The 12,395-nt window shown below is 40.9% G+C and overlaps 1 protein-coding gene across 2 annotated transcripts in view; it reads left to right on the top strand.

Annotated features, from left to right (window-relative positions):
* The first annotated feature begins 9,531 nt into the window (after positions 1-9,531).
* The window catches only part of bckdhb (branched chain keto acid dehydrogenase E1 subunit beta), a 63,231-nt gene continuing 60,367 nt past the window's right edge, over positions 9,532-12,395 (top strand). Inside the window, exon 1 of one of the 2 annotated variants that reach the window (XM_031322795.2) lies at positions 9,532-9,776. In XM_031322795.2, coding sequence (XP_031178655.1) covers positions 9,581-9,776 — 196 coding nt within the window. In that variant the 5' untranslated portion in view covers positions 9,532-9,580. The remainder of the gene's footprint in view (positions 9,777-12,395) is intronic. The other variant, XM_031322794.2, reaches the window with a different exon arrangement.

The following is a 12,395-nucleotide window of genomic DNA, read 5'->3' as shown; positions in this document are numbered from 1 at the left end:
CATACCTTTGGTGTGGGAGATCTAGGTTAGATTCCCACTGCGATACATCAACCAATGTGTCCCTGAGCAAGACACTTAACCTCTAGATGCTCCAGAGGCGTGTTACCTCTGACATATATAGCAATTGTAAGTCGCTTTGGATAAAAGCGTCAGCAAAGTAACATGTCATGTAATGAGATGATTCATTCACAGCATCATCGAATTCTCCCTCTTTGCAATTAACAGCACTCCTCATGCTAGAAGATGGCTGCTTATAGAAATGTGCAAAGTTCAATCATTTCTATACTTGATAACTGATTGGTAGGGTCATTTTCTGGAGAGCTACTTTGGACAGTATTTTTGTCGTATTGAGGAACTAAATTGTGAATCACTTTGGCTGTACCAAAGCCGGTCTACGGTAAGCCGTTCCACTCCCTATTTAGCCCCATTGTACTGAATTTGGTTGCAGTTCCACCAGAGTTCCACTGGGGGTGATCGCGGTCCAGTGCAAAATGAATGGGAGTCTATGGAGCTAGACGGCTAAATTTGTCTCTTTCGCCTGATTGCCGTTGACAAATCTCAGATTTGATTGTAGTTTTTGCAAGCCAAGGCAAGGCAAGGCAGCTTTATTTGTATAGCACATTTCAGCAACAGGGCAATTCAAAGTGCTTTACATGAAAACAGATTTAAAAATTTAAAACAGATAAAATACCAAAAACCAGCAAAAGTATTTTGAAATCAATTCTTTGAGGCACTGGAAGCCAGTGTAGAGACTTCAGTACTGGAGTGATGTGATCCACTTTCTTGGTCTTAGTGAGGAGGAGCAGCAGCGTTCTGAATCAGCTGCAGCTGTCTGATTGATTTTTTAGGGAGACCTGTAAAGACTCCGTTACAGTAGTCTAGTCTACTGAAGATAAAAGCATGGACAAGTTTTTCCAAGTCTTGCTGAGACATAAGTCCTTTAACCCTTGATATATTTTTAAGGTGGTAATAGGCTGACTTTGTAATTGTCTTAATGTGGCTGTTAAAATTCAGGTCTGAGTCCATGACTACACCAAGATTTCTGGCTTTGTCTGTTGTTGTTGCTGAGTGCTGACTTTTAATCGTTCCTCTTTTGCTCCAAAAACAACCACCTCAGTTTTTTCTTCATTTAATTTAAGAAAGTTCTGGCACATCCAGTCGTTAATTTGTTCAATGCACTTAGTCAGTTGTTGTATTGGACTATAGTCCCCCTGGCGATAAGGTTATATAAATTTGTGTGTCATCCGCATAACTATGGTAACTTATTTTGTTGTTTTCCATAATTTGAGCCAGTGGAAGCATGTAGATGTTAAACAGGAGAGGCCCCAGAACTGAGCCTTGGGGAACTCCGCACGTCATATTTGTATGCTCAGATGTATAATTCCCTATAGACACAAAGTAGTCCCTATTCTCTAAATAAGACTCAAACCACTTTAGTACTGAGCCAGAAATGCCAACCCAGTTTTCCAATCGGTCTAGTAATATGTCATGGTCGACCGTATCAAATGCAGCACTGAGATCAAGTAATACCAAGACTGAAATTTTGCCACTATCTGTGTTTAAGTGGATGTCATTAAAGACTTTAACAAGAGCTGTCTCAGTGCTGTGGTGTGGTCGAAAACCCGACTGGAATGCATCAAAACTGTTGTTTAGTGACAAGAAAAGGTTCAGTTGTTGAGAAACCGTTTTTTCAATGATTTTACTTAAAAATGGAAGGTTTGACATCGGCCTATAGTTGCTCATTAGTGACGTGTCTAGATTGTTCTTTTTTAAGAGTGGCTTAATGACTGCAGTTTTCAGGGCCTGTGGGAAGATACCTGAGAGAAGAGACGTGTTTACAATCTGTAGAAGATCTGTAGCCAAACAATTTGCAACATTTTTGAAAAGGCTCGTTGGTAGAATATCAAGGCAGCAGGAGGAGGTTTTCAGATGTTGTATAATGTCCTCCAGGTTTTTATGGTTAATCATATGAAATTGGGTCATATTGGAATCTATTTTGCCTGGACACTGTGACAACACATACCCTGTACTCGATATGGAAGCACTGACTGTTTGTTTAATTTTCTGAATTTTGTCATTGAAGAAGGTGGCAAAATCATTGCAGGCATTTGTGGATAAAAGTTCAGATGCTACTGGTACTGGAGGGTTTGTTAACCTATCAACAGTAGCAAACAAAGCACGTGAATTATTATTGTTTTTGGCAATAATGTCCGAGAAGGACCGCCTTGCATTCCTCAGTTCCAAATTATAAGTGCGAAGTCTCTCTTTATAGGTGTTGTAGTGGACCTGGAGATTAGTTTTTCACCACCTGCGTTCTGCTTTTCGACACTCTCTTTTTTCTGTTCTTACCAGTATGGCATTTCTCCATGGAGATCTTTTCTTATCAGAGACAGTTTTTACCTTAATGGGAGCAATGGCATCAATAACATTTGTAATTTTACAATTGAAATTGTCAACAAGCTCAGTGACTGAGACCCCTGAGAGGGTGGGTGTGGACGAGAAAAGCTGGATGAATGTTTCACTGGTGTTGTCAGTGATATACCGTTTTCTTATTAACTTTGTTTGGACACTTTTTTGCACAGACATAGTGCCATTAAAGAAAACACAGGAATGATCAGAGAGAGCAGCATCAGTCACCACAACCTTGGAAATGTTCAAACCCTTCGAGATAATCAAGTCCAGAGTGTGCCCCTTGTTGTGTGTGGGCTCCGTCACATGCTGAGTCAGTCCATAGTTCTCAAAAATACAACACAGTTCTTTTGTCCCTCTATCCTGGGGGTTGTCAACATGAATGTTGAAATCACCAGCAATAACTACACAGTCAAAGTTAATACAGATTAAAGACAGCAGTCCACTAAAGTCGTCAAAGAAGGATGCACAGTATTTAGGTGGCCTGTAGATAATTAGAAATATAGGTCGAGAGGGGGACCTTAGCTGAAGAGCCACATATTCAAAAGAAGCAAAGTTTCCATAAGCTATTTGAGTACATTGGAACAAGTCGTTAAACAAAATGGTGACTCCACCTCCTTTCTTATTCGCTCTATTCTCACTCATAAAACTGAAGTTAGGGGGAGCTGACTCAATGAGAACAGCATCACTGTTATTATGGTCTAACCAGGTTTCAGTTAAAAACATAAAATCAAGATTGTGTTTAATAATAAAATCATTGATTAAAAATGATTTACCCGCCAAAGACCTGACGTTTAGTAAGGCTAATGTTAGTGTGTTAAAATAATTATCTGTCTCGTTTTTTGGGACAGGCTGTGGCTGACGAGGAATGGATGCTAAATTTGCTAAGTTGGCAGTTAAGTGCTTCTTTTTCTTACTTAGCGGATTCACCATTCTTTTTCTATTACCTATCACAACATAGATTGACGAAGAATTGAATACACAGGGCCCAGGCTTGTCCTGGAAAGAGTCATGAGTGCCACTAGGCATGCAGCCTGGGCCCAGCACATATCAGTTAAAGCTTGTTTGATTCTGTACACAAGCATACTTATCAGTCTGTTGAGAAGGAGTTAGCTGCCGTCCTGGAGGGGGCAGAGGTGCCTGGCGTTTTACTTTCAGTGGTTGAGTCCAAACAGGGTCAGTTTGATGCTGGGGGCGAGTGATGGGAGAAGGTAGTGGGGTAAACTTGGTTCCAGCATCTACCAGCTGCTCCATCCGGTCAGTGAACCCCAACATGTGGCAGGGGGAAACAGGGGAAAGGGTGAATGGGGAGAGCGATGGATCCTCAAAGGCGTCGGTGTTGGTAAGGGGGTTTGAGGAGTGTTGGACAGGTGAAGGGGGTTGAGATTTCTCGTCTCCGCTCTGAGCTCCTATTCTGACTGGCGGTATAGGGCCACTGATAAACACCTTCACGTTTAGGGAGCTGACTGTGTTCAGCAGAATCATGAAGTCACGATTCAGCACTTCAGACTGTTGCTTTACAACATCATGTGACCCTATATGCAGTATAATGTTTTTCACAGTTGGGTGTGCTGCCATGGTATCCAGGATTCTTTGGGCTAAGTCAGACACCATGTCTTTGGGAAAACAGAGAATTTTGGTGTTTTTACTGCTTTTTATGTTTTTTACAGCAGAGTCACCCACAATCAGAGTTTGGTGCCCAGTCGTTAGCTTTCCCTGTAGCTTTTTACTTTTTGAATTGCTCTCAGTCCTTAACCTGCTGTGTGATGATGAGACGCAATCCAGGTCATGTCCAGGGTCCTGCAGCAGAGGAGCAAATCTGTTATCCAGTTGCACACTCAGTTGTTGGGGAGGCATTTTGTTGCTAATTCTCCCTTTTGCAGCTGTCCATGGTTGTGTCCTACTGAGTACAGGGGTAGAAGAGGCACTCTGCCTGGATGGTAATGCAGGCCAGCCGTTCATATCACAAATCTCAGGGCGCTGTGCCCTGCCCGTTAGTCGTCCTTCCCAGGAAAAGGATTTACTCTTAGGCTTTGCACCAAAAGAGTTCCAGGGAGGACTACCACTTGTTGATTTGTTACTTATTCCACAGCCCTCCTGTTTGTCCGTAGTCTTGCTGGTGCTAGTTAGCCGTGTGTTGGCATGCTTCTGTCCATTGTTTTGGGTCAATGGTAAAGTGGTGTCATTCCCACATGATCCGTTCACTTCCAGGTTTACTTCTAACCGTTGAATTTTGGTTTCCAGAATAACAATCTTCTGAAGGAGTTTGTAGTAGTCCTCCATGCAGAAGGGAGGCATCTTGCTGCTAATTAGCTTTAGCTACAATCACTTTAGGACAAGTTCAACATGGATTATAGGTCGAAAGTTGAATGAACGAGTACTTTTGTCCTTTCGATTTCTTACAGGTTGAGTCGTTGTTGCCCATAACACGTTCATTCATTCTACTAATGAATGCTGATTGGTCAGTGAAGGACTGATTATGACCAGAGATCCTGTTTGACGGCATCCGAAGCAGAACCAGAATGTCAGAGTGAATATTTCGGCGTGGTCTTTAAAACATTAGCAAACCTCTTTCTAGCACGTGTATTAACAGGGAGAGTCTAACCTGTCAGCTGTGTTGTCGATGCCTCCAGAGAACAAAGGAAGTGACTCAGAGCTTGCCGTAAAGCAGTATCTCTGGCCGTATGTGAGCATGACGTCATTGACATTTTAAAAGGCTTTTTAGAACAAAAAAGCCACTTTAAAAAAAATCTAATGCCCAACAGTGTGTATTTTCTTAGCCTCCCCTTTCAAATGCAACATTCAAATTACTAGACAAAAATTATATCCTGAGAAAAGTGGATTTTGAGGGGTATAGCTCCATAGACCTCCATTCATTTTGCACTCGCCTGTGAGCGCTCCCTATATGGAACTCTGGTGGAACTCCAACCAGTGCAGAAGCCAGAAGTAACGAGAGAGTGCAACCTCTTCCATAGATTGGCCCAACAGATCCTGTTGCTCTGGATGGAGACCAGTGAAGGATATTAGAAGCACTTTTCCGGTGATGGCTGAGTGTGGCTGTCCCGTGGTTATGACACAATCGTTAGCCTATTTTTACAAAAACGTCTACTACGGAGCCATAACGTGAGGTTCAAGGTAATGGAGCCTTTTATACATTGTCGTGTTTCTTTAGAAATAAACAATGGACAAATAGAGTCTTTAAACTCTTCAGATGTTAAGTTATTCTCTGTCAAAGTGACGTCAAAATGAATGGGAGTCAATGGAATGCTAACGGGAGGTGATGGCTTGGTAGCATCAAAATGGCGCCATAGGAGCTACCATAGACATTATATAAACTGGACCAACAGATCCTGTTGCTCTGGACGGAGACCAGTGAAGGATATTAGAAGTCACTTTTCCGGTGATGGCTGAGCGTTACTGAGAAGCCTCCAACTGAGAGAGACAATGTAAATGTGACGTGAGCAACCTGTCTGAAAGTTGGAAGAGTTCTGGTAGCTGTGCCAAGAGAAATCTCAATCATTCCGAGTCTTGCAGAGACGGAGAGCGTAGGTATATGTAAGGAGATAACATGGACACAGGCTAGTTATTGCTAACTAAATGCTAGTTAATATTAGTAATTAAACTTAAACAGCTAATGGAAGTCCAAACTGCCTGCGAGCTTCTCCTGTACTGTACTGTAATTCCTCTACTGTGCGACAGTAAGGGACTGTTCGTTATTTAATTAAGGGGTCGCCGGAGGAGTTTTGTGGCCTCTAACCTAAAAAGACGCGACCCTCCCCTTGTCAGTAATAATTCTCCTATGACCCTCCAAAACAATTTGAAAAAAAGCAATGACCCTCCCCTCATGTGCAAGTTTGCACTTAGCAAAGAAGTACAGATACCATTTGATTTTAACAGCCATGACATACAGGAGTTAACCTCTGCATTCTCATCTTACACATCACTCTCCTCTGTTATGGTGTGGTGGCCATTTCAGTAGATTTACTTACTAACATTGTTGTGGAAACACAATAAGCATGGAAACTAAATGCACACTTCATGCATTACTGCATTACTTCAAATACTAAGTTACTCCTCTAGTAAACTAGTATTCATATGAAATAAAACAATAAAACATTGAGACCATTCAGCAAAGGACGCTGGGATATAACCAATTCAACACTGGTTGCTATGGACTTGTCACTAGGCTTCGTCGTTGTATATTTTAGCACATAGGTAAAGCTGCCGAAGCTGAACATTAACAATTTAACAATTCGCCCTTATGAAATCCAATCGCGGCACGGCTGTTTTGGAACGCAATAGACTGACACTTAAATTGAACTAAAATGTATAACAGTAAACAATCAGTGTTGGACCTACAGTCTGTTGAGATGCCTCTCCAAACACACCATAAAACGTTAAGACACGTTGAGAAAAAAGATCCGCATTTTGCCGTAATCCAATGACACGAAAAAAAGTAATCCACAGCGATCAGTAGATCCACAAAAAGGTAAATGACACGGTGTATCCAGCAAGGCCGATATGAGCGTCACATACGAGGCCTCTCCATTTCGCCGTTTAAACAAAGTGGAATAAACGTATAAAAGTCCAAATCTACACAAAACCCGCAATCAATTAGTAAGCTGACATCACATTTATATACATGGCATTTAGGAAACCTTTATTGCAAGGTTGGCACGGCAAGATGTCCAGACTAGTGCAACAGTAACTTTCGTTTTTTGCGTCCTGCTGCTCCCATCATCAGCTAGGTAATATTTTTTTTACTAAAGCAGTATATGAAATCAGATGTATTACCTATCACCATTTAGTTGTTTTGTGTTATTTAAGATATTTATTTAATATCTGGTCATGCCAGATGTAATTATTCCACTAATTTTTTAAACAATGCAATTACCCGTTTGATCCACCGGGGAGGCACTCCTCCTGCCCCCCCCAGCAAACTCCGCGTATGCGGTCAGACCATCTGCTAGGGGGCCGAGACTGAGAGCTACATGGATACATATGCACCAAACAAGCCACTTTGAAATTTTGCTCTTTTCATGAATAAAAAAGTTGGGTGACCCCCCCCCACCCAGACTGAAAAATGTTGGATGACCCTCCCCTCAGCAGAAAATAAAAAGACATGACCCTCCCCTATTTTCCTCCGGTGGTCCATTCCATAAATACCGAACGGTCCCTAAGTCGCGTGGTTATGACACAATTGTTAGCCTATTTTTATATATACGTCTGCTATGGAGCCATAACGTGAGGTTCAAGGTAATGGAGCCTTTTATACATTGTCGTGTTTCTTTAGAAATAAACAATGGACAAATAGAGTCTTTAAAGCTTCAGATGTAAAGTTATTCGCTGTCAAAGTGACGTCAAAATGAATGGCAGTCAATGGAATGCTAACGGGGGGTGATGGCTTGGTAGCATCAAAATGGCGCCATAGGAGCTACGGGTTGTGAGGAGAAGCGTACCCCCTTGGGAGCTACGCGTTCTGGGGAGAGGCTTACTCCCTTGACTTCTTCCCTTATTAGAAATTCTTTGGCTGTACGTAGTTTTCCCATATGGAATTAGGTGGAGCACCAACAACACCATCTTGTGGCCGGTTTGTGTTACTAAATCTCATTTTAATAAAATATAGATAAGCGTTCAAGCAGTGAGAAATCTGTAAAATCCATTTTTTTTCCCCAACAGGAAGATGAACTTATTGCTATATTTACCAAGACAATGTCTATGGTGCACATTGTTTATAGGTTAATACATATTTGATGGTGGCCACCATTTCACTGGTCACATTTTTGCAAACATAAAAAGGTAAAAGTTCAGAGCATAGATGTATTAAGAGAACGGTGCCGAGTCAGACTTCATAACGTAAACCCAAGGGGGTAAGCCTCTCCTCGGACCGCGAACCTCCTATGGCGCCATTTTAATGCTACAAAGCGATCACCCCCCGTTAGCATTCCATTGACTGCCATTCATTTTGACGTCACTTTGACAGCGAATAACTTTACATCTGAAGCGTTTAAAGACTCCATTTGTCCATTGTTTATTTCTAAAGAAACACGACAATGTATAAAAAGCTCCATTACCTTGTACCTCACGTTATGGCTCCGTAGCAGACGTTTTTATAAAAATAGGCTAACAATTGTGTCATAACCACGCGACTTACTGTCGCATAGTAGAGGAATTACCGTATAGTACAGGAGAACCGCGCAGGCAGTTTCGTCTCACATTAGCTGTTTAAGTGTAATTACTAATGTTAACTAGAATTTTAATTAGCAATAATTAGCCTGTGCCTATGTTATCCTTACATATACCTACGCTCTCCGTCTCTGCTAGATTGGGAATGATTGAGATTTCTCTTGGCACAGCTACCAGAAGACTTACAACTTTCAGACAGGTTGCTCACGTCACATTTACGTCTTCTCTCTCAGTTGGAGGCTGCTCAGTAACGCTCAGCGCTCACCGGAAAAGTGCTTCTAACGGCCTTCACTGGTCTCCGTCCAGAGCAACGGGATCTGTTGGTCCATTCTTATATACAGTCTATGCGTAAACCCGACTTCATAACGTAAACCCAAGAAGACTGTTGATTGGCAATGACGTGCCACTTGAACGAGTGCGCTCTGAACGTATCCAGTCTCTACCACGCACACCACCCTCCTACTTGACCAATCACAACCTTTGTACAACCTCTTGGCTGGCACGGAGAATAAAAAAACAGGAGTTCTCACTTTGCCACTACCACAGAGAGCCGAAGTTTCCTTACTTTCTCGACGTTCTTTTTACAAGATAAAATGGGGGTTCTCACCATGTTCTAAGAGAAATGTGTAGCTAATGTAATAGCTCTTAACACAAAGACATGTTAAATATATTGTTCGAAAGCCTATGCCTATGGGATAGTATTGTTGAATACTAACAAAATGCTGAAATATAATTAGCCAATACATTAGTTAAGTTAACCTAATTTAGGGTACTAGATATAGAAATCGATATCTATAGATAATAGAAAATCCCAGTATTATGTTTTTAATAAAGACTGATGAAAGAGGCCCAATAATACCAAAATGTAACCCAGACATTTTTAGGTAGATATCAGAATACCTCGTTCCCTCTACTGAGTGAGACATCTTCGTTTTTATAGACGGGCTTTGCACGTTGCCCTTCCTGTTCACTCATAACAACAGTGATGGCGGCCGCAGCACGGTTCTTCATCCGAGGTGCACCCTTGAAACTTCCCCTCTCCGGTGTTGGCACCGGGGCTCAGAGCTCTTTTGAGGCAACTCTGCTGAAATTGTCACCGAGCTCCAACTCCCGTACAAAAACACAACGAAGACATGCAGCGCACTTTACCTTCCAGCCTGACCCCGTACCTACACAATATGGTGAGTGGCTGGCTAGCCGGCTAATGCTAGCGTTAGCTAGCTACATTAACAGGACAACATATGTAGCACTGGAAGTTTCCCAGTTTAACGTTAGCTGTAAAAGGACAAGTGACTTACCAGCATTGTAAACAGTTTCTGGTTAGGTGATATGAAAGGATTTTATTTGCGATATCTCTCATGTTGTCAAAATTGGATACTGTAAAGTTGCACAGTAACTAATCTGTTCTCCGTGGATGTGCATTGGATGTTTCCAGTTTCCACATCAAACTTTGACTTTTGTAAGGTGCATATTAGAGCATAATTAGTCTCTCATTGCCAGACCTATCTTCACAGTGCAGTGTTGGAGTATTGGCTGGCAATACCACTTATCTATTCTGGGATAGGGGAAAAACGCCGTGGCTTGTTTGTAGTTTTTAAAGCAATATATCGATATTATATCGACATCGTTATATGAGGCTAGATATCCTGCTCCACTTTGTATGGAGTAACATTGGTATAACTATAGCTATATAACTATAGCTAATGCCAAACTCCACTTTAAAACGTTAACGCTGCCTTTGTCAATAGGCTCGACTACTACATTTTCAACTAGAGCCCGACCGATAAAGGATTTTTAAGGCTGATATCGATACAAATATTTGGTGATTTAAAGGCATACTATGTAACTTTTCCCTCTTCGGTCCCCCTACAGGTTGTCTCATTGGAACTACAGTCACGCAAGCTGTAGTTCCAATGAGACAACCTGTAGGGGGACCGAAGAGGGAAAAGTTACACAGTATGCCTTTTAAAATTCCGATATTCCCATATATCGTCGATATATATTAAATCTAAAATAAATATATAATATATAAATATAAATAAAATCCAGAAATGCGTAGCAAAAAGTTATTTATGTAGTTATTTATGATTCCTCACTAAAATAATATGATAATGCAGTTTAAAAATAAACTTGTTGGTTTTATTGTCCCAACAGAACAGAGGAACATCAAAATATATTAAAGTTTTGATAAATAAAATGTATAAAAATACAAACTTAAAGATATGAAATTGAATTTAAAGGGTTAAACAGGGAGGTTGTAGAGCTCCCTCTGGTGGACAAACTATGCAACGCCAACACTCATAATGTGGTTGAAGGGGGTTTCGTCCGTTTTTATTTTATTTTTTAAATATTCATTTATCGGCCATTATAAATGCCGATACCGATAGTTTGGAAAATGCCTATCGGCCGGGCTCTATTTTCAACTTGAATAACTGAACAATAACATTTAGTTTCACACTGCTGGCTATGGACTTAAAGATGGTAGGGGGATGGGGAAATTGCCAAACAAGTTTATTGACATGGTTGGCATTTTATTGACATGAAAGCACTAGGGCTTTGCAAAAAAAAAAAAATCAATTCACATTCGAATCGCAATTCAAGCTCTACTGATTCACAATTGATTCATAGAATTCCAAAAATCACTTTTTTTAATTGTATGTCTACTGCAATCACATGGGAAAAGTAACTACATTTACATACTGTGAATCGTTTTTTTCGAATCGAGAATCGTATTCGAATCAAAAATCGATTTTTTTGAATGGAATCTTGAGCCTAAAAATCAATATTGAATCGTGACATTTTCTGAATCGTGCACCCCTAGAAAGCACTGCATGGTGTACCTGGTTGGTGTAACGGCAGTAAAGAGCTTTTGATGTGACCTTATCGCACAAGAGAAGTGTCAGTGTGATCTCTGAGTCGGAGTCGTCCCAAATGAGCTGTGAGCTCATTGTTCATTTCACCAGGATGTTGGCACCCAAATAATCGCTAACATATTTACTGGAAGAGAAAACCATCCCAGTGTTGAGAAACTACGAGTCATTAGTTCATTGTCTGTAACAAAGGGAAGTGTGTGTCCTAATGTTTGAAGGCTGTGAGTCTGCCAAGTTTCCTTTTAATGTGGTTTCCTTCCTGCAATAACTGGTATGGCCACTTATAAATGTGTCTGACAGTGTACTGTTTGTATATTATCCAAATGCAAAATATTGAATTGTTGCTAGGCCTGCACGATTCGGGGAAAAATATGAATCACGATTGTTTTAGCTTAGAATTGATATCACGATTCTCTGCCACGATTTCTAATGTTGTGTAAGTGTAATGTTTATTGCATACGTGAACCATGACAAAACGAAACAAATTGGCAGGACCAAACAGATTTTTGTTGGCACCTATAGCACATTGCACGAGCCTGTAAACATAGAGGCTTCAATGAATAATGAAAATAAAGTACATACTGGCCATTTAAGTACAGTAGGCTACCAAAAATAGTGAAATATAACACATTGAGCTAAATATGGCCCTGATACAGGCTCTATCTGAACTCCTTGAACATGTCTTTACGTCATTAAAACATGTCAGTCAGCATGCTGCAGCTACAGCTTTTGTCTCTAGAGAAATGGAGTTTGTCAATTGCCAGTTGCATGTAATTTCCCCCTCTCTCTCCCCTTTCATGTCTTCAGCTGTCCTATCAAAATAAAGGCCGAAAATGGCCAAAAAAAAAAAATCAGTCATTTAAAAATTAAATCGCGAACAGGGGTGAATCGAGAAATGATTTATCGTGCAGGCCTAATTGTTGCTGGTGT

This window comes from Sander lucioperca, chromosome 10 (assembly GCF_008315115.2).
Source record: "Sander lucioperca isolate FBNREF2018 chromosome 10, SLUC_FBN_1.2, whole genome shotgun sequence".
Taxonomy (NCBI): domain Eukaryota; kingdom Metazoa; phylum Chordata; class Actinopteri; order Perciformes; family Percidae; genus Sander; species Sander lucioperca.
The sequence above is the reverse complement of the archived record's forward strand: the minus strand, read 5'-3'. Positions and strand labels throughout refer to the sequence as shown.